A 22,773-nucleotide genomic window follows, 5' to 3' on the forward strand; every position below is an offset into this window, starting at 1 on the left:
AAATATACACGCAGATATATACTTTTTTATTACATTTTCTTTATTTATGCTTTGTGTAGATTCATACATAAACTGTATTGAACATGTACATAACTTATATTCTAAACATTTATAAGATCCAGGCGGTCGGAAGCGTTTCGAAAACAGTGAAAATTGAATATCTTCATTTAATTGTTGGTGGCGCCATCCGTGGCAAAAGCCTGAAACTGGTAGACAAATTACCGACGTTGAGGCCAATTGTTGGTGGCGCCATCCGCGGCGGAACGGTGAAACTTGTAGACAAACGAATTTACCATTAGGTCGATTAGCCTGTGGCGGATGTCGATAATGTAAATCTCTATTGTAACATTAATTAGTTCTAAATTTTTACAATATTCATTCGTTTATTAATACTCGTTCTCTCGGTTTCCTACCAACGAATTGCATTTGTATAAACCTATTAGAATATACCTTGAACAAAGACACGTTTTAATTTATTTGAAAACGTCTCCCAGAAGCACCGACAAGATTCCGAGTCGGTATTTTCCGACTACTAGCATAAGGAATCGGCCATGGATGGTGCCGCATGCTAATTACAGCTGTAATTTGAAATTTTGCTCTAAATCGATTTTTGACTATATTCTCGATAGAATTGTTGATTGCTTTAACAAAAGCGTGGAAAAGAATATTTTTATATGAAGAATTTCTAAACAATATATATTATACTTCAAGTAAACCACCAAAATATTCTGAGAGCAGCTGAGTGTTTGAAAATCGCGGGACTAATTTTTCTACGGTTGTCAACCTCCCAACATAAAATACATAGAAAATATTACTAGTGAGTTTACGTTGTTAGAGTGACAGCACTGGCAGTCAAACACATGGACCGCATGGACCATATGCTCAGAAGTAGCGTCTGGCGGTAAAGTTGCTAATGGTGATAATAGTGCTTGATTCTTCAACGTGGAAACATTGAAGTGTTTCGTGATAATAGTAGGTAAGCTAATTGATGTCGAACTCCACTATGTATTTAGCAATTAGTACAAGATATTCAACCTGTCAGAATATCGATCACAGGTGACATTGTCTCTGCACTTCGCATCTGTTCAATGCATGCCGGACAAGATGGCAGCAGTGCTTCGAATGCCTGTGCAGATGCCGGTGTTTTATTGTTATTTTACTGTTGTTTTATTTCTGAATAATGTAGATACATACGACTGAATACAATCGGTATTACAACACGTATCACAGAATTGTTTAACATGTTTTCAAAGCGTCGAACAATAAATAACATTTTATCGGCTGGATTTATTTACGATTTATTTATCCGTCCATTTCCTTCCAGGGTTCCATTTTAGAAATGAGAAAAGTTTATTTATACGGAGGGTTCGTAATTGCCACAGAGGTTGTTTGGCAGTTGTACAAAATACTCCGAGACTTTCGAAAATGCAAAACCCACGCGAATACGGAGAGGAATGTGACCGAACAGGGATCAAATTTTACGGAGGTCATGTTCTTCTCTCAAGAGTCTGGTCAATGTCTAGATCATGTGGCTGAAGACCCTTGCAGTGCCAAGACATGTCCTGTTCGCTATTTACGGTAAATCCCCGATCAATTTCAGCGTCTAACACGGTATACACTAATGGGGATTCCCCAATGGTGTGCTCCGAAGAAATGAGAACCAATCCTCTCTAGATCGCGATTCCGACCAATAACAATTTTTTTAAAAAACTGTTTATGTATCACCTAGTAAAAAATCCCGGTAAACTTGGCGAAACGTTACTTCTTCTCGGATTTTGATGAAATTGAGATATGTGGTTAATTAGCTAGTTTCTTAGATATACGCAAAAATATTTTTCAAGCTTGAGTTGGGTCTGGCTTAGTTTTAATATAGAAAATACAACTGCACTTTTTATTTTATCTAGCACTGAAATGCTAGGATATGAAAAACACGACAGAATTTAGTACAATTTTAATTGTTTTCATATCTAAAAAGGCTACTACCACGGCAAATAAGATTTTATTTGATTCGAGTTTCTCTCTCTCTTCAAATTCGTCTACAAAAATTACAAATTGTAATTGTAATTTCATTGAAATCCGTGAGGAAGCGACGTTTCGACAATTCTAGCAAAATTCGTTCGAGTATATAAAAATAATATCCTTGTATGGGATATTGTGGGATCGCGGTTCGGTAACGAGCAACGCTAATTAAGCATCGTATTCATAAATAGAATGGGGTAGTTTGTATCCACGATTAAAAATAGTCGTGTTTCCGCGAAACCGATGAGCATTTACATCCGCGAGCAACCTTTTAGCCAGTTGGAGAGTTACATAAACGGAGCCAAGAACAGTTTGGATGTGTGCATGTACCTGCTGACTAGCCATACATTGTCGAAGGCCTTCATCAGTTCGCATAAACGCGGCGTGCACGTGCGCGTGATAATGGATCAGCACATGGCACGCAACGAATCCGCTCACGTCGCTTCTTTCCACAATAACGGTACGAACGATGCTTCTCTTATCACTGTACGGACAGGGCCGGATAAGCCCCGTAGCAGAAGTAGCAAATGTTACGGGCCCCGCGCCATACAAACAGGGGCCCACGCGGGCGCTTCATCGAAGAGGCGCCGATACATGAGCGCCTGTCTATTCCAGGAGGCACTGATATTTTTGATAAAAAAAGAAGGTTATTCATTGTGTTTGTTGAAAAGGTGCGCTACATTTGCACACGAATGGCCCTGATACAAGGCCTAGGGCCTCGTCATAACATTTGCTACGGGCCCCGCGCTGGCTTAATCCGGCACTGTTTACGGGGGGTAACTATCGGAAACTTTGACCTTCCTCGAGACCGGAAGTGTTTCAGGCATCGAGATTAGAATGCAGAGGACCGATGTCTTGATGCACCACAAGTTCGTCGTCGTGGACAAACAAATCCTGATCCATGGCAGCGCCAACTGGACGATGTCTGCGTTCTTCGGCAACTTCGAAAACATCCTCGTGACCAATCAAACGTCTCTGGTCACTCCTTTCGAAGAACAGTTTCAGAGACTCTGGGCCGATTTCCAACCCCCTGCTGACAAAGATTCGCCTGCACCGTAATTTGCCACTCGGTGAGTGCACTCTCCCTGTTCAACCTTGTTCCAGGAAAATATTTATCTTGGAGCGCACCGGAACCATCTCTCGGAAGTATATTTATGTTTTGATTGAAGTGTATAAACATTTTTATTTGGCACCTTTCTTACCTTTTTTCAGAATGGGTCTTTGCTTTTCCGACGATCCCAAAATCAATTTTATTCCATTCTCTTCGAGTGTAAGTGTTTTCAGCGAGCAGATTAGGTTTTGAGGTCTACCAACTTTTTTTCTGTATTCATTCTTCCATAAAATGCTTGAACACATATTATTATCTCATGACTCAAACCAAGGTGAGATCAAATCGAGATGAAACTCTATTTTGGTTTCGTTAATACATATATAGTTATTCGAGAACGTGTAGACTTTAATAGATATAAATAATGTCCTTTTTCAGGAAATTACGAAGTACAAGGAAAAGTTCTAATCACAGAATACTTTAAGAGAACGAAATGAAATTGATTTTTGGATCGTTGGGAAGGAGAACGCCCCCTTCAAAAAATTGAGTGGGGGATTAAGAATAAAACTTAGAACGTGGGGAACGCGATGAACTCGGATCCTCGTGGAATCGAGGCAGCTGTTAACGATATAAACGGCGATCGGATGGAAACGCTCGGCTCGAGCATTGGGCGGGAACATATTAAAATATCGTCGCACCGATGCATCGGATGCAGCGCAACGGTGCATGGTTAGTCGGTGTTCTCATCGGCCGATAGAAGTGGAACATTGTACGTGTATATAAATAGTCTAGCCCGTATGAAAATAGATGTCGGGCCGTTGGACCGAAGGATCGATGATGATCCCCTGCGACCAGTCGCTGGACATTCCTCCCTCTTTCCCTCCCCTTCCGTCGAGAAATTCACGGCCTCCTTAACCCCTTTGTCTCGGAGCTCTCAGTCGCGATACATAGATCTTTCTTTTTATCTTCAAAGATCCTTTGCCGTCGGCCACGGTGTCTTGTCATTTGCAATGTTTGATCAAAGCTGCTCGGAGAACTCGGCGAGCATTAAAAATAGACGAGAAAAAATAGTAGACATCTTTGCGGTAATCTGCTTATAGCGTTGCAAATAATATCAATATATCAGATGATTGCATAAATTCGTCATCGATTTGAAAATAAAATTCAATGGTTAAATTTTAAAGATTTGGTTAAAGATTGGCTAAATTAAAATTAAAAGATGGTTAAATTTTTTACAATTAGAAAAGAATGGTGACTATATGTATAGGGAAAAGTGCCCAAATATGAACCACTTTTTGTTGATGTAATTTTTTGATTATGTTAGAATGCTCTTTTTCGACGAAAAAATTACCAGTTGTAGATGCATTTCCTCCCTATAACATTCTGGAGTCAAGTTTTGTTCAAAAATTAATACAGCTTGGGAAAAATATTCTTTTTGTGGTGTGTCATTTTGCAGGTTTCAGCGAAAAGGGTACTTATTATGGTACACCTTGAGTCTTTAATATAATACCTGGTGCCATATTCGGCATCCACATCAAAAATTTCATGTATATCTATACCCATATTAGGGAACCCTTGGTGGTGCCATATTGGGAACTCCACGTGGACTGATAATACTAGCTACTGTCAAAGAGAAAATGAATTTCAGCCCAAATCAACAGTTGGCAAACGTTAATATAAATAAACTGAAGCTACAGATATGTTCAAACATTTCAAAATCACTTACCATCCTCGAAAAAGATACCACGAAAATATTCAACACGTGGAGACACAACTGGTGGAGGATCGATACTAAAATCTATAGAATGATGTGATTGCACTGCACACTGTTGAGTAAACATGGTAAACTATTGTTTAAGGATTTTCTCACTAGAGTGCGACTTCTCCTTTACAAGATATAAGCTAGTGCCATAATAGGGGACTGTACCATATTTGGGCACTTTACCCTAATTAATTAATAAAGTTGTATTCTTTAAAATTTAACCATTGAATTTTATTTTGAAATCATATAAATAAATAACTAAAGCGTAAATAATATAATTGAAATTTGGGAGCTTTGTTTCTACGAAGACGAACGAGGAAAGTAGACAAATTCGCTTTAAGGGTAATGTCAGAGATGTCATTTCGTTGTTTCTATTTATTACATAATAAATAGTACGTATAGCTTCTATGAACATCGACGAAATGTTGCGAGAAGTATTGAGGAAAGTCTAGGCAAATTCGTTTTAAGGAAAGTGTGATAATTGTCTGTTTTGTTTCTATGAAAACGCCAGGCTAAGTCAGGGAATGAGGAACGTGGAAGCTGTTTAACAAGAAACATTTATCAAAACGCTTTTGGCTCGTCTCATCGGTCTATTAATCTGCCGTTGTAAGATTGTGTTCCTGCAAAGATTATAAAAAGATGGTGACGATGTCAGAAAAATTCCCAACATCTGGAGACAATTGAACGGTTTCCCCGAATCGATATCGGCTTTTCTTATTTTACACTTTACACGGTTCAGAGAAACGAACATAGTCATGTTTCTATTAATATTATGCTCCGACACACGTAACGGCCCGTTATCAGCTTGTCTTCGCCATTCACGAATTTTCTGCCTCTAATATACGGAGAACTATTCTTAGACCGGTGGCTGGTGGTGTTTGCGAATTGATCGCGAGAGCTCGTATTTTCGTAGACAAGTTGAAGGGACTAAAAATTGCAGGGGAATTGAATTTTACCTCGGTGGTGGACTGTAAGCTCGCGAACGAAAAATAGAATGAAACCGTGTTATGTGTCAGTGAACTTTATGGGGGATCTTTTTACGAGCCATAAACGGAGCAGAGAGCGGTAGTCTGATTATTATTAAAGGAATTTTATACCAACTTACACTTTTATACTAGAATTTGAAGAACCAGAAGTCGGCCAGAATTTTATATTCTTCTCTATTGACGTCAGTGATGCGAAAATAAAGTAAGACCTAGATTCAATTAAAATCCAGGGTCTGCGAACCTTCGAAAGATTGTCGGCAGCTGCGAATGCTCATTCGTTCAATAATTATTATGCTTTCGTAGAGACGCTGTTCAATTATTTTTGCAGGGCCACTTTTCCAAGATTACTCTTTTTTCGGGAGCATTAACTCGGTCTCCAAAAATATATTCGGACGGGAAGTCCATCTTTTGTAGTGACTGAATAATTTGCAGGGGTAGTTTTTCAAGAAAAAAGGGTGCATCGTTATATGATCTGATGTCTAAAAAAATCCACTCTTCTAAATTATTTATCTTGTGGTGGTTCATGAAGAAAATCCATTCTTCTTCGAGTACTACTAATTCTTCCTGAAAGGTTGATCATTATGTTGATCATTATGTACTCCGATTTCTAAGAATCTCTAAAAATCTCGTTCCACAATCGCAAAAATATAACTTTGAATGAAACATTCCCTTTCGAATGAACCAAACAATTTTTTCTAGGGGTGGTTCACGAAGAAAATTCACTCTTCTTCGAGTGCTACTACTTCTTCCTCAAGGGGTTGATCATTAAATGCTCTGATTTCTAAAAATTGCATAACCAATCATTTTTTCCAGGGGTGGATCTTCAAGAAAATACGTTTTCCTACAAGTGCTACTAATTCTGTCTGTAGGGGTAGATCGTTACGGGATCTATCTTCCCGGGAACGGTTTCCTCGAGCATGAAAAAACAAATTGGAACGAAACGTCCACCTTTCGCAGCTGTAGCACCACTGGCAACGGTTTCCGCGCAGCGTGTCGAAGCTTCGCTAAGAATAGCTGGACGCCGCGTGGAAATAGTACCGCGCAATCCCGAAATACGCATTGTATCCAGATACGATAAAAGCCGAGGCTGTTCGTTACAGTTGTTTGGCTCTCGTTGACTCGGTGTAGACCTATTCGTCGATGAGTGGGATCGTCCGATCGGTATTTACAAAGAGGATTCCCCGGTTTCGAACTGATTCCGCGTATGATAAATTTTCACTCTGTGGAAAATTTCCTTGTGACCTGTTCCCTGAACACGACCGCGTTGGCTTCGGAGAAGGACGGTTCCTTAACACGATTGATTGCCTCGCGGAAGACGAGTGGATTAGCAGTAAATTACTTCTGTTGGCTTATATTCTCCGGGGCAGTTCACACTTCTGTCGAAGTCGATACTTTCGTTGATAGTCGGCTAGATCCGAATCGCTTGTTTTTGTTTATCGTGTTATTTCCTGCCTTCTAGCGAAGTGGTTGCCGAAATCATTTTACTCCGCGTTTAACCTGATTGTTTATACGTTGAATCGCGATCGTGGATGTTGGTGTAGGTCTCAATTTTCCTTGGTTAACACCAGAACTACCGAGGTTAAGACGAAGTTACTTCTACCAAAACCAGTGAAATGAAATGAAACCAAAATGACTGGTCTGTAAAAGATATGTAATAATAGAATATTTTTATATTTATTGATTTATATTACTATCTTACAAAGGGAATATGGGGCCGAATATGTCTTTGAAAATATTATGTAGTGGTAATCTTTCAGCTTTACACCCTCCTTTTATTTTTCCCAACTGGATCTTGGATACTTTCATTTTTGTCTTCAAAACTAGAAGGCACACAAGCACGTCTTCTTTTACGTAAATTTGAAACATTTTTTAATTCACTTTCCGTGGGCTCCTAAATATTTTCTTTGTCTCTATAATCTCATTATTACTATTTTTATTAATTATAATGTAAAAGGACGATAATTGTTTTAATATTGTACTGTACGATTTGAACTTTTTTGGGAAGTTTGAGCAATTGGTTTACTGCAGGATGTGAAAAATTTTTTTTTCAAATATAACAATCGATCGGAACTGTAGAAAAAATACTAAAAGTTGCGGTTTACAAATTTTTTATGTGAGCCCCTATATTGAACATTTAAATACGCTTTGTAAGTCTGTGTCAATTATATGCACTGTGAAAGTTTCATCGAAATCGGTTGATGCCGGAAAAAACGACAGGCATTGAAAGATTTAAGAATTCTTAGATATAGGCCGAAAATCGTGAAAATCTGCAATCTTTACCATCTTTAAACGTTTGTAGATCATTGTAACGTCGATCGATTTTGACGAAATTTGCAGAATATGTTACATTCACACAGATCTACAAAACGTATTTTTTAAATTTTCAATATAAGCCCAGATAAAAAAGTTGTAAAATGCAACTTTTAGTCTTGTTTTCTACAATTGCAATTTTTGAAAAAATTTCTTTTCACATCCTTCAGTAAACTAATTGCTCTAGCTTCCCAAAAAAGTTCAAATCGTATAATACAATATTTAAAAAGTTATCGTTTTTTTTTAGAGCATCCGAATATTAATTCGACTAAGTGTACGTATACGAAAGAAAGACATAAAAATATATCGCACTTCTTCAAGGTTCTATAATTTGGAGAGCTGTGTTTTAATTATACTCTATTTCATTACACATCTGATTAAGATACTTAGTAATTGAATTAATTGAAAGGTTTGAATTACGTAATTCAGTTACGACGTAGTTGAATTATTTATATAATTGAAATACAATGTAATTCAATTGTATATTTGAATTACGATGTAATTGAATTAGCACAACTCTGGTTTTATACCGCTGAAACTAAGAAATATTAATAATTGATGATGGTTCGGGTGAATAGAAGTATGCTTACGGAAGGTATAGTGGAGTTGCTCAGATAATTGCAATCGATCGTTGCATCTTGTGTGTGTCGAAGACATAGGTCCACGCGTCTCTTGTTGCTTCTATAGATACAATTAAGTACCTTGTTTCCGCTTGTTCTCCCACCCCCTCCGTTCCGAAGGCTTGTGGACTAGAACCATTACACTCGTCGCTAAATATAGCGTTTCGAGGGTGGCTCGCGACCCCAGACGTCAGTGGAGATCTCACCCCTGTTGGTTAAGGGCAAGGCCTAATCTTTTTTGAACTTATAGCGTCATCCTCACAGTTTCCTCGTGTTCATTGCATCAGAAAATGTACCAAATGGCCGTACACAAATTAATTGCGCCATAATTAAAGCGCCACGTGGAACCAGGTCCCCTGACGCGTTAGGATATTATGTACTGTGATTATGACTAGACTGCGGATCTTTAAGATATTAAACAGTAAAGGATTAGAAAAATTTCAGAATATCGTAATGTTGTTTTTAACGTAACAAAATCATTAAGGGATGAAATCAATTGTTATTTCATTCCTGCTTCCCACAATCAATGCAGAACATTTTTATATTGCATAAAGATTCGCAGTTTAATAATTACTCTTTTTTTTTTTGCAAAGTACATTATAACTGCCACCATGGAACAAAGTCCGGTTATTTGTAACTCGCTAATATTTGTTTAAATGTTCTCTGTCGTCACAGCAAGTATGTGTTTTTATATTTTTCTTTTTTCCCGATTGGATTTACACGGCTGTGTTACAATATATTTGTTCAAAATATATTACATACAGTGATCGAAATTTCTATAAAGTCATCTTCTTTTTCATAGATATTTTAAAAATATCACAATTTTTGTTGATTTATCGTATCTGGTCTTGTGCCGTGTAGACACTCGGAAAGAGGGACTGCGTACTCTAGACCGCTATGTTTACTATTTACGTTTGTTTTTATTTTTTTCTGTGTGGTGCAGAACACAAGTGCGAAGTTTCTATAAAGTCACTTAGTGTTTCTCTGTATTCTGAGCAGAGAACTACGGAAAACTGCGAATATTCTAAAAGTATTAGTTTTAGAACTCACAGAAATCCTGTTTGTTATAATTTGATTCACGTGTATGAGAATGCCGAGAGGAAAAGTACTAACAAGTGAAGAAAAAGCATCAATCGATGCTTATAAAGATATGGGCTGCTATAACCGCGCAATTGCTAAGAAAACTAATCGGTCATATACTGTGATTAATAATTATATCAATTTACGTGAAAATTACGGAAAAAATCATCTTAAAGTTAGTAATAAAAAATAGTCAAAGAGACAACATTCAATATTAATGAGGTCTGCAGCTAAGGAAAGGAAAAATCCAGCACAATTTCGAGCTGAATTGGAGCTCCCAGTAACAACAAGACGTGTGCAACAAATTTTAAATTCTTCTGGACAAAAATACAACGTAAACCAGGCCTTAAAGAAGTACATAAACCGGCCCGTATTGATTTCGCACGGGCACAAAACACAGTGACTTTATAGAAATTTCGGCCACTGTATATTATTTTTCAGACGCAAAAAATGTCTCTCTGAGAATGATCCACATAAGGATCGAAACGTCGAGAAGCATGTTTAATGAATTGCGCATTTGCTGGTTTTCTATAAATGATCGAACCCTGCGCCGAAATCATAAAATTTATTATACATATATGTATAATATTATAACTAGAGATGGGATCAACTACCTCGCAAACAGTTGGTCGCGTCTATCGTATAGAAATTGTTGCGTCTATAGAGGATTTACTGTAGTAAGAAAAATCTTTTCTTTTCAATGTTTTCAAAAAATGCTGAAGCTGTTCAATTTTATAGTTGTGAAAAGGGGTTCGGAAGAGGATCTCGGCGATCGATCAGCTCGCGGAGAGCACCGCGAAGATCCGTGTTCCTCCGACTGCGAGCAAGTGAATCGTTCCTGCTTTCTCACGTCCTCACCCTTCGGGCGGCCCAACAGCTGAAACGATTTGCCGGTCTCCAAATATAGCGTTTCGAGGGTGGCTCGCTTTGCCTAGATGTCAGCGGGTGGTTTCTCGCGTAGGTTAAGGGCAGGTCGGGCACGATCACGCTATCGAGCGTGGAGGAAGAAGGTCAGGGGTCGAGTGTCCGTCGACAAGTCGCTCGTTTGCGCTTTTCCACGTTTGCGATTCGCGGATAAAACGGTGAAAAGAAACGGGAACGAACGTGGTGCCGCGTGTACTTCGTCGAACAGTTATATCGCTCGAGAATCGGCCGAAGTAGGTCGCCGACGGACGTTTTTCCAATTTTTTACCTCCGGTGATGCGCGGCTGCCTCGATACATCGATGCCTCCGTGGAGCAAAGATCGAGTCGGCGGAGAGTCAGCAGGAAACCTGTTTCTTCGTGGTCGGAATTATATTTTGAAATGAATTATTCATCTTCATTCAAATGTTAGCCATTTTAGATAATTATTCTATCAATTCAAAGTGAAACCAACTATTACAAACGCTTTGAATTAATATTGCATACAGTCAGCGGCAATAATAAGTGGACACCCTTAAAAATCGCGTAACTTTTTAGAAATTGGTCCAAATGACTTGAATTTTTTTAAGATGTTAGACCGGCTAGTTCGCTAGAGAATAAGTAAACAAAAATTTATTACGTTTGCAATTGATAGGAATTATGCAAAATTTTAAAAAATTATGTTTTGTCAACTTTTCTATCTGGGCCTGTAACGATAATTTAAAAAATGCGTTTTGTAGATTTCGGTAACTTATATGCATACTGAAAATTTCATCGATATCGGTCAACATTGCAATGAGCTACAAACGTTTAAACTATCGTTACAGGCCCAAATAAAAAATTTGACAAAACATCATTTTTTTAAATTTTGTATAATTCCTACCAATTGCAATCGTAATAAATTTTTGTTTGCTTATTCTCTAGCGAACTAACCGGTCTAACATCTTAAAAAAATTCAAGTCCTTTGGACCAATTTCTAAAAATTTATGCGTTTTTTAAGGGTGTCCACTTATTATTGCCGCTGACTATGTATTTCACTTACGAGTTTGATCCCTTCTTATTCTTATTCCTCCGCTAGTCAGTTTGAAAAACCATTTCGTACATCTATTTTATGATCCTTGAAAATATAAATAAATTCAATCTTGTAATTATTATAACACAGTAGAGTAATGTGCCCAAATATGCTATAGTCGCCTATTATGGCACTACCTTATATCTTGCAAAGGAGAAGTCGAACTCCAGTGAGAAAATGTGTGCAGTGCATTCGCATCATTCCATAGATTTTAGTATCGATCCTCCGCCAGTTGTGTCTCCACGTGTTGAATATTTTCGTGGTATCTTTTTCGAGGAAGGAAAGTGCTCATATTTGGGCCCTTTACTCTATTTATATTGGGTTGGAAAATAAGTTCGTTCGGTTTTTTACATTGGAATAAATCACAAAAACCGAACAAACTTATTTGCCAACCCAAGATAACAATTTAAACTTTGGTAAGGGTTTTAAAAAAATATTTCGACGTGAAACTTGTTCAACTACTTCTAACTTTTGAGTTATACGAATTTCAAGAAGCATTGCAATATTCTAGCTGGTGTCGAGACGAATTCAACGACCCACTGTAATCTCAAACCTTGACATAACGCAGAAATAATTTTGGCCGCAAGGAATGGGTATCCAGCGGCGAGGAATGTTGAGCATACACGCGCAGGATGAGACCAGGGTTCTAGATGAAAGCATTGCGATACTCCATGTAGTAGCAACGTTTATTTCGATAATGTTTATATAGAAAACATTGCTTCGCGCGTTAAGGAGGCCCGACGAGTTACGTCGTCTTGGTTCACGCGTTTCTGCCCCTTCTCGATCGCTCTCGACGCGCACTGGTTTCGCTGTTAACCGGGTGACAGTAGGGAAAGTACCTGATCAACCTGTCAACCGACGAAACGCGATGGTACAACAATGTTCTATTTCATAGTTTTGTTGTCCGTTCCACCACTTCGCCCAAAACACGCAGAGATTTCATCTCGGTTGCGTTTTTTCGAGGAGGAAAAACAAATTTGATGAAATAACTCTTGTTCGACTTACTAGTCAATAAACATACGACGCTACCTCAATTTTCTGTTCCTTATCTGAACAATTTCTTTTATTCAATCTTCTGTAAACGCTCGTATAAGCACAGATTCGTCGCGACTTCTCATGAGACGAAAGTATGAAACGATTGTTGATCTTACAAATAAAAGTAACAATTAAACACGATACTACAGGATTTTTAATTCTACGTACCAGCTAATTCTATCACTCAATCCTTTCGAAACCGAATCCTTGTGAATCAAGAACGAGATTAACGCCTCTTCAAAATACAAAAATCAACAAGTTCTTCAATCGCTAACTGGTTCTTTTTATTTTCCCAGAACCTAGTGAATTTTCCGGGCAGATTACGTTCTTTTCTCGAGGATATAAATGAACGATTTCGAGGTGCGAGCGATCGTCCGGTTGACAGGTCCGAGATAAACGATAACGATCCGCTGTTGGTTTCTGTGCCATTTAACTAATACTGTTACAAACGGTGCACGGTAATTGAGTTCGGGAGTCTTCAGGACAGTCGAGTAAGAAAAGAGGGAGGAAAGATGAGCTCGTCTTTGCCCGGTTAACAGATAGCGTGAAGACTCGCCGAAGACAGAGGGGAGACATTCTAATGGCACGCGGACACGACGAACAGCGCGCCGTTCTTTCGTAATAAATTAGCTCTACCGGTTCGTCCTACTAATAAATCGCTAGAAGAATATATGCGCGCTATGCGTATGCGTACTCTATCATCGTTTAATTACGTTAAATAGTCGCTCGTTAATCTCTTCCGACGCGTTCGCTAAATTCGAATCGCTGTACTCTCGATTCGTCCTCAACCCCGTGCACTACGATTCATTTTGCAATAATCGCGTTTTATGCTTTCTTTTATTCTACAACGATTTTCTTGTTGTTTGGCAAAGTGTTGTACATCAATCGGAAGAGCACCTTTTGCTTTGTAAAACTGTGATAATCGTTGTTTTGAATAATTTAATTCATCCAGGAGGCAAAAATCAACATTTTCGACACATGTTGAGAAGCAATTTGAAGGCGATTTTCTTTGTTGTTAAGCTCGTGAGGCACCCAAAGCTCCCAATTTTTCGACAAATCCTATCGAATGAAGATCGTTGAGAATGGTCTTATAATCACAGTTCATTTTTTCCGCTAATTCTTTTTGACCTCGATGAAAAGCGAAGAAAAGCAGTTTTGCCTTCTGGATATTCCATTTCAAAGTCTAAAAATTAATAAAAAATTACATTATTCAAAACAACGATTATCACAGTTTTGTAGAGCAGAAAGAGCTCTTTCGATTGATGTGCAACACTTCGCCAAAGAACAAAAAAAATCGTTGTAGAATAAAAGAAAACGTAAAACGCTACGAACTTATTCCCCAACCCAATATTTTAAAGCGACAAAAGAGAATTTTATCTCTTTAAAAGAAGGTAATTAATACGATAATGCATATTGTGTTTCAATAAAGAAACTCGTACAGAAATTTGGTAAATTTGAAATAACTCGGTGCTTAGAAATTTTGTCCATGTTTTAGCGACAAAATCGAGCAGCTCTTTCTACTTCTTCCAATGAACGTAGACAATGTTTATTCCTAAAGAACCACCTGTAAAGATTCAGTAGATTCAGTCCGCGAGCCGGACTCGCCGCTATAGTGCAAGGGGTTAAATCATGTCTGTGCCATGATCGTGCTCGATCCACGATCCTCGATTCGCGCGCAAGGCCCCGGGCGAAGGTACGTAACCGTACGTACATACACAGCTAGCTATACAAATACAATCGCTCCGTGTTTCCGGACTATATGTATGTATAATACGATTAACCGTAAACGTAATAAATTACTAGGAAATCCGCAGTCATTATTGTCTCTATAGTTCGACACCGAAAGAAACACCGATTCGCAGTTTTACATTTCTCGTGTTCGCCGCGCGCGCAGTCTTAACGATTACGTGTTAGTCCATAATTTTTATTATTTTATTCGTATCACATTCGTTTCGTGGAAAGAAGAACTAAAGGATCATCGCGTTGAAAGTCGAAGGAAGCGTACGAAAATCGGTGGTGCGCGATCATCGATCATTGGTCCGCTCGTAGAGAAAAAGAGATAGAGAGAGAAAGACACAGAAAGTCGAAGAAAATTAGCAGAAAGAGAGACTTGTAGAGAAATGGGATTTCGTGTCAATGTTCTTGTCAATCATTGCATCTTCAAACTGTACCGACCTATCCCGACCTTGCCGTATTTTAACGAGTCGCACTCGTCATGCAGATTTGAACAAAGTCTAACAAATGTTAATGTTACGCGTTTCTTCTTAAATGAAAGAAAATTTGATTCGCTCGCGATCAATATTTAACCATTAAAATAAATGCAGTCATACAAAGAATATACATTTCGTTTCTCTTCTACATTGTTGTGGATCAAGACGTTTTAATTAAAACGATACGGCAAGGGGTTAGCAACGCTGAACCTAAATGCTAGCTATCGTAGTACAGTAATTCTTCAATCGAAGATCTGGGTGGCCTGTGCAATCAAAGTCCAGTGCCTACTCACTCCACTGCCGGCCAACGTCGAGTGAATCGAATTTTCAAACTTCTGAATTTTCATCATTTTTTATGCGACTTCCATTAACTTATTTCTAGCATTTCTCTGATTAAAATGACACCAAACACGATACAATTTCAACTGTATCCAATACGCTCTTCTTCGTCGCGTTCCCAACTTTCATCGTCGATTGAACCACTAAATACAGTTAAAATTATATCGCGTTTGGTAGCATTTTGCATCAGAAAAATGCCACGAATATGTTGGCGAAAGTTCCATTAAAAAATAATGAAAAACAAAGAAGATTAGATATTGGTGTTACATCGTGATGACGCGCGGGCCTTTAAACTGTGCGGGCGACGGCGACACGCTTCGGCCACGCGATCCTATTTCATTCTGTCCTTCTCTATGTTCGGCTCATAGACGCAATCATAAAAAAATAGCGCCTACTACACCATTGACGTCCGTTCAGAACACGGCTGTTGGACATTGATTGAAGAATTACTGTAACTCTTCTCATTTCAACGTGTGCACGATAAAAAACCCGACTGATTTTAGGTTCAGAGAATCCCATCTCCACAGGAGCAGTGAACAGATCGTGAGGAGGGTAACGGGTATCAAGAAGAACGAATGTGGAAGGGTAGGAATCATCGATCGTCCTCGAGGACGCTGTCGAAGTGTTGAACGCGAGGACGCTTGGGTGACCCGAGAGTCACCCCACGGGGAATGAATGGTCGATCATATGGGGTCGTGCGTGTTCGTTCACGTGGGCTTGTCGCCGGGAAGCAGGGAGGAGCTGGGTACGGCGTGATCATCAGCTGTGACGCTGAAGCCGTCCAGGCTGTACTTCCGTTCGCGCGATACGCTTCTGAGACAGGGTTCGCTGGCGGCTCTGGCCATCCCTCACATGCCCTCGGAGCCGAGGCTGCCAATCAGCGATGGTTCGCCGACGTTCGAATCGCACTGCATCACCCACTCCCAGATCCTCTTGGTGACCACTTTCTGATCTATAGTGGTCTCGAGTCCGTAGCTGTTCAGCAGCTTCCTCAGTTTATTCTTATTCTCGTCGACGTTCTTCTGATCGTCGAGGATCGTGTCCAGGTAGAGCAAGCTATCAGCTTTGCGAGCTACGGTCTCGCTGGCGTCGACCGACGTGGACGTGGCACTGTGACTGATCTTGTTCACGCACCACGAGTCCTTCAGGTACTTGTTGATCTCCGCGACGTGCGGCCTCTTCTCCGGCTTGTGCTCGAACGCTCTCCTGAAGTACCTGAGCAGCCTGGGCGTGAACCGACGGAACGTGGGCGGGATCTTGGTCGTCCTCCTCTTCAGCCATCTCTGGAAAGCCGAGTACTCCTGATCCTGGATCAAATCCGCGCTCTGCCAGGGCGGGTTGCCGGTCAGACAGACGAACAGGACGATCCCGAACTGCCAGCAGTCGGCGCTCCTCTTGCAGGCGTACCTCTCGTTCTTCACCATCTCGTAGATCTCCGGCGGCTGGAACGGCAGCCAGGTACACCTGATCTTGTTCACCAGGGTACCCTCTCTTCTCGTGCAACCGAAGTCGCACAGCTTGATCTTGGACATGTCCGTCGCGAACACCAAAACGTTCTCCAACTTGATGTCCCGATGGGCTAGCTGCTTCGAGTGGATGAACTCTAAGGCTGAAGCTAGCTGGCCTGCGATCCTCTTACAGGCTTCCTCGCTTAGGCCACCTGCTCGCACGTTGCCGGCCAGGTCTCCATGTGGCGCGTACTCCTGAGCAAACACGAAACACTTCTCCGCTTTGAACGCCACCGCGTAGGAGCACAGAATGTTCGGGTGAGGGCTCAGGTGGTACGAATAGTGGAACTCGCGGAAGAAGTCCTTCTCCGTGGTGAGCTCCTGGTGGACGGCTTTCAGGACGATCCTCGTACGAGTCGGGCGGTGAGTAGCCAGTAATACTTTAGCGAAACTACCCTCGCCGAGTGTCTTCTCTACGTCGTACTCTTTCGACAGGTCCAACTCCTCCAGCGGCACCTCCTGCACCCGGTGGATGGCCGACTCTTTCTTCTCGTGCAGTTTCATCTGTAATCAGAGGACGGAAAAGCCGCTCGTTACTTCTACGGTTGCTTTGCTACAACGGTCCACTATGCTACACCCCCTCGGACCCCCCTGACCATCTTTCGATCGGTCTTCGCGGAAACCGACGTCATCGCGACGCGGGTTGCCACCAGAGAATTGCGAGACGTTTCTCGGAGATCCGTGGGATTCACCGATTTAAATCCCGATCGATCTCGACGCAGACTTCGAGGCTTTGTTTAGACGCTGTCCATAAGTCACTGGATTATTATTCGAATTTGCGTGCAGACGACTTTTTGTTATTTGCCCTTTGCACTCGGAGCTGTTCGGATTCGTGTATCGAATTTTTCTTCATCGATTTTCTTAATTTGTCGATATACAACTGATATAGTACCTCGTACAGTACTTTCTGTAGTTTATTAAAATATTGAATACGTTTAGTAATTTATTATTGTATATATTTTGTAATGCGACAAATATTTTTAATAGTGGTGTAAGAATTATAGCGGCGCCACCGAGTCACCACTCGAGGGCAAAGGGTTAACACTAAACCTACCGAGCACTAAAAGCGGTGAAAATGTTTTAGCTTGCAAAAATGACAGGGCTCTATCTATTTAGATTTCGCGCAATTTTTATTACAATATCGCCGCCTGAATGTTAGAACTAGGTAACTTACAATTCCTTATTTTAGAGAAATTGATGAAACAGTATTTTAATATTACAGTATTAAAAAAAAATTTTTTTTGAAGTCAAGTTGCCCATTTATAACATCGATAGAAATCTGTATTTATTTTTTATCTACTTTGAACACTGCTCATTAGATGTCGTAGATTAATTTGATATAGGTTATACAGTTTTTACATTAAATTCTACTTGATTTCTTCTTTAATACGAAGTAGATAACTAAAAAGGTCCAAATTTCAAGTTACCTAGTTCTTACATTCAGGCGGCGATATGTGCTTGGATAAAGGAATTTATCGAATCAATTTCCATGCAAGTAACTTCATCATTTCAATAATTGTAAGATGAGAAATATAAAACCGTTTATTTGACCGGTGATGGTAGGTTTAGTGTTAAAGGATCTATATTATAAAATATAAATGGTATTCCGGTGATTTATGGACGGCAGTGTAAATCTGAATTGTTTTAACCATAAACCGATTAACGTTAAACCTAATTTATTTATTTAATTATGTACCACGAAAACATCCCCATGATTTCAATCTGCGACCGGTCGTTTCATCGGTGGTGGTTGGTTCAGTGTTAAAAAACTAGAACTGTAGCAGTCGTAGGACGAATTGTTTTTTAAATTCACTGCTGTTCGCGTAGGGGTTTGTTGATCTACCTCCCGTCGACAGGAATGTCCGAGATTGTTGGAGGCTATTCTCGGTTCTATCTCCACCGAGCTTGATCAACTTCGACGCAATTACCCGATTCCACGAAGCTTCGTTTAATTTACCTGCTACCCCGTCGCGAATGTTCAAGATTATTCTCCGTAGATAATTTTACCGTCCCGAGCTCGAACAATTTCCGAATCAATTACGTCTACTCGGTTCCACGAAGCTTTATCTAATCCGCGTGATGGTGGTTGCAAGAATGTTCAAGACTGTTGATCACTTCGTCGATAATTTTAGCCAGACTCGCTCGATTGCAAAATTAATTATCCGATTTCCGTAGGAGCTTCGGAAGTATTCCATCAGTCGGGGGTTGTTTCAAGATTTCTCTTTATTATATTAATTGTAGGCTCCCGAGTGTCCTTTGATCCTACAGCGAGAGCTTTGTTCGCGTTAATTCTATAAACTACTCTCATTACGCTCGTTTCGGTCCTTTGATCGTTTAATGAGGCAGACAATTTCTCTAGATTTACCTCGTTATATTGAAACAGGTTACTTTCGAGCTACTGGAATTGTTTTAAAAAACGGCGAACACTCTTAAGTGTCCCCTGTTAGTTGCAGTTTACACAGAATATTTTTATTCTGCACTCTGCAATTAATTTCTGCGCAATTTATGCAAAATTTGACGATGTTCTGTATAAACTGAGACAACTACCAAGGGAAGGACCCCAAGTGTCCGACTTCGATTTTGATAATCTGAGACGATGGTATATGGATCCCTAATGAAGTCTGCAAAATATTAGATGTAGTTACTCAATAGTTTCAAAGATATAAACAATTGAACTTCCACGCATTTCAGTCATTGCTTACGCGGCTAATGAAACTACGAAAACTTGAAAGTTCAATTGTTTATATCTTTAAAACTATTGAGTAACTACGCCTAATATTTTGCAGACATCATTAGGGATCCGTGTACTATCGTCTCACAAAAAATTATCAAAATGGAAGTCGGACACTTGGAGTTCTTCCCTTATAAGAGACACTTAGGAGTGTCTCTCTTTCCAAGGAGAGCTCTAAAATATTGTTTACAACTTCGTTCAGAGTATTCAATGTGGAAAGAATTTTCTGGTTTCCGTTTCTGGCAATTAATGCAAGACGATTCAGCACGGAGATCCTACTAATGAGTTCCAGCCTCCGAACGTCCTTTGATCCTTCAACGAAAGCATCTATTCAAGCAGAGGCATAGCTCTCTTTCTCGTTAGTCCTTAAAGCCTCGCGTATAAATAAACCGAATAATTTCGGGTCGATGCGACTTGCCGTTGCAGTGGGGTTTGCTGCGGGTATGCGAAGACTGTTTTCGCGAACCGAGTCATGAATCAAAGGAAATTCGTCCGTGTACGCAAGGACGAGACAGGAGGATCCCTCTGGTGGGGGTAGAATGCCGGAGGTTGGCCGGGTGAACCCAGGACCTTTCGAGCTGGCTAGATCAATAGCAAGGATTTCGCTGCGGCACCGCGCTTAAACCCGTTTCGTTTCTATTTCGGATCCTCCCAATTACCATAAACGCGCACCAGAAATAACTAATCGATATGCTAATCCTTTGCAATCACGCGACTCACTCGCTAATCAAATCTGGACCAAATTCGACTGCTCGGAGGCTAATGAGCTTGGGCTCCGGGACGTCAGACTCGCGGGACGATCCTCAAAACCATCGTGAACCCGATGCAAGGCCATTGATGATCAAAGTTTATGCAGATAGTGTTTGCAAGAAGGATAATTATCAGTTATTATAAAATCGACATCGATACGAAACCTTTATAATCTCCGCAATTCATTCGGCTAACGAAATCCGGACCAGATGCGCTCGCGAAAGGGACAATAGGCCGCGCACAAGCAGATCATTCGCGACTCGATCACTATAAACTCATCAGCAACAAGGAATCGAAATTCTTACAACCGATTCATTCGGCAAACAAAATCCGGACCAGATGCGCTCGCGAAAGGGACAATAGGCCGCGGACAAGAAGATCATTCGCGACTCGATCACTATAAACTCTCATCAGCAGCAAGGAATCGAAATTCTTACAACCGACTCATTCGGCAAACAAAATCCGGACCAGATGCGCTCGCGAAAGGGACAATAGGCCGCGCACAAGAAGATCATTCGCGACTCGATCACTATAAACTCATCAGCAACAAGGAATCGAAATTCTTGCAACCGATTCATTCGGCAAACGAAATCCGGACCAGATGCGCTCGCGAAAGGGACGAAAACGTCGGACCCTTCGATTATGAACCTTCACCATAAAATCGATGCGAAGCAAAAAGGACAATTACCGCCCACACGGAAGCGCGACAGTCCGATATCCCCGATTATATGCGCGCATCCGACGGTTTGTGCGAATTGCGGCTCGCGTGGCCGCCTCCTTGATTATTTTTTTCCTGGGTCCCGGACCAGTTCCTACCGGTTCGGTCTCGGACAAGTTTTGGACGCGGGTATATTTAGCGGTTCTGTTTACCGAGGTTATTTTCGCATCCGCTAGAGATTAGCGAAGTAATATTTTCGCGCGGACGTCTTCGCGTTTAACGAGTTATTCTGAATGTCGGACTTTTGCGGGGGAGTTGCGGGATAGTTGGATACGTAGACAGAGACAGCATCAATAGAGAGAGAGAGGGATAGACTAAGGTTCGATATTACCGGAGGGCCAGGCTCCGTGTCTGGCGGCTAAACCGCATCGAATCCGTTCGTTTTGTCGTCTCGCGTCATCGCGGATAATTTCATACCCGCGTCACGTTGTCCTCCCGACGTGTGTACCAATTAACGATCTCGTTGACGAATCAATAACTCCGACAGCTATTATACATTTGCTCGTTGCACCCGGAGACTCGCCACAAGTCTCAACACCCGTGCACCCTTATCTATCTTCTAAAGATACAGTTGATAAACTCACCACGTTATATCCTGCAGACGATCAGAGGCAAACTACAAACGAAGAGTTTATTTGTTACAGTCACGATGCACTGTGTCGATTCGATCGATGAAACTTTTCGGCGTCGCTGTCTGCGATCGATCGTTCCTCCCGATGCAATTACATTTTCACCGGAGCACTCGCGACGCTCCCAACAAAATCGGACGTCACAGTATCACGGCGAAAACGGCGATTTTAATTGATGACCGGCGTTCGCACGCACGATAATCAGGTGTACGTCAGGCGTCGTCGATTACGAAGAAGATCGCGGTCGACGATGTCACATTTTCAGCGGTACGCGTGTGTCGCGTCTGGAAGCGTCGCGACGCCCTCCGCTGCTTTTATAGACCGGGCTCGTCGCGCGCAGACGTACAACGCGAAGGGTGCCGTCCGCGATCAAACACCCGCGTGATTCTCCTTCCACAGACCCGTTTCTTCGACATCCACCCCATCATCATCTTCTCCCCCTCTCCCTCTGTCTCTGCTCCGACAATAACAGTGGTAGACACCCTTACGAGTGACCGATCCTCTAGTTTTCGGAAAGTCGCACATTGGCCACTCTCAGATTTTTCATCGCACTAAATTGATGCGTGAACAATGAATTATATTGAAGGTTTTGGTGAACTTACTGTAGCACCTTTCTCACACAATTTTCTACCCCTCTTTTTTTTTGTTCAAGGACGGTGGGGGAATGAACACTCCCCCCACCCCTCCTGTTGATGGTCGGGGGGTAGTGTGGGACTCACCTTGCCTGAGAAAAACTAGAGGCAATACGTACCCACTAAAACCCCACCGCCCAGGGGCCTCCTGGTCCCTTTCTTCCCCTTCCCCTAAATCCATGATCTTGTTCTTGGCAGCAGAGTTGGGCAAAAATTTAATCAACGATTGACGAATTTTCTACTTCAATCGTTAATCGCAATTAACAATTAAACTCCTACTTTAGTCGTTAATTGCGGTTGACGATTACATTCTTTTCAATTGTGATCATTAAACTGCGGATCTTTATGTAAAATAAAAATTGTTTGCATTGATTTCAAGACACACGAGCGAAACAAACACTTCTCTCTTCTTTTTAATTATCT

At 40.9% G+C, this 22,773-nt stretch overlaps 2 protein-coding genes across 7 annotated transcripts; one reads left to right on the plus strand and one right to left on the minus strand.

Annotated features, from left to right (window-relative positions):
* Positions 1–849: 849 nt before the first annotated feature.
* Zuc (Mitochondrial cardiolipin hydrolase zuc) lies at positions 850–16,461 on the plus strand. Of its 5 annotated transcripts, XR_013010249.1 has the most exons (6): positions 850–976; positions 1,325–1,578; positions 2,295–2,479; positions 2,843–3,089; positions 3,232–3,401; positions 3,506–5,050. XR_013010249.1 is itself a non-coding variant. In XM_076436647.1 (5 exons), exons 2-4 carry the CDS (start codon positions 1,340–1,342, stop codon positions 3,076–3,078), a joined length of 660 nt encoding a protein of 219 aa, XP_076292762.1. In that variant the 5' UTR covers positions 850–976; positions 1,325–1,339; the 3' UTR covers positions 3,079–3,089; positions 15,886–16,461. The 5 variants fall into 5 exon arrangements, 4 of the variants coding, with proteins under 4 accessions (XP_076292762.1, XP_076292761.1, XP_076292763.1 ...); XM_076436647.1 differs by lacking the exons at positions 3,232–3,401; positions 3,506–5,050 and adding an exon at positions 15,886–16,461; XM_076436646.1 differs by lacking the exons at positions 3,232–3,401; positions 3,506–5,050 and adding an exon at positions 10,564–12,594.
* On the minus strand, positions 15,771–22,023 carry Meng (serine/threonine-protein kinase meng-po). Of its 2 annotated transcripts, none has more exons than XM_076436628.1 (2): positions 21,674–22,023; positions 15,771–17,394 (listed from the first exon to the last, which is right to left on the minus strand). In XM_076436628.1, the coding sequence occupies exon 2, from the start codon at positions 17,392–17,394 to the stop codon at positions 16,231–16,233; it is 1,164 nt and encodes a 387-aa protein (XP_076292743.1). In that variant the 5' UTR covers positions 21,674–22,023; the 3' UTR covers positions 15,771–16,230. The 2 variants fall into 2 exon arrangements, with proteins under 2 accessions (XP_076292743.1, XP_076292744.1); XM_076436629.1 differs by lacking the exon at positions 21,674–22,023 and adding an exon at positions 18,587–19,514.
* Between the last annotated feature and the right edge of the window lie 750 nt (positions 22,024–22,773).

This window comes from Lasioglossum baleicum, chromosome 13 (genome assembly GCF_051020765.1).
Source record: "Lasioglossum baleicum chromosome 13, iyLasBale1, whole genome shotgun sequence".
Classification (NCBI taxonomy): Eukaryota; Metazoa; Arthropoda; class Insecta; order Hymenoptera; family Halictidae; genus Lasioglossum; species Lasioglossum baleicum.

Excerpts from the sequence above, each read along its gene's own strand:
- Zuc (XM_076436647.1), top strand. The coding sequence starts at position 1,340 with ATGAGAAAAGTTTATTTATACGGAGGGTTCGTAATTGCCACAGAGGTT. Across the intron at positions 1,579-2,294 it reads TGTCCTGTTCGCTATTTACG|CCAGTTGGAGAGTTACATAA; the intron begins GTAAATCCCCGA and ends GCAACCTTTTAG. Across the intron at positions 2,480-2,842 it reads CGCTTCTTTCCACAATAACG|GCATCGAGATTAGAATGCAG; the intron begins GTACGAACGATG and ends GAAGTGTTTCAG.
- Meng (XM_076436628.1), bottom strand. The coding sequence starts at position 17,394 with ATGAAACTGCACGAGAAGAAAGAGTCGGCCATCCACCGGGTGCAGGAG.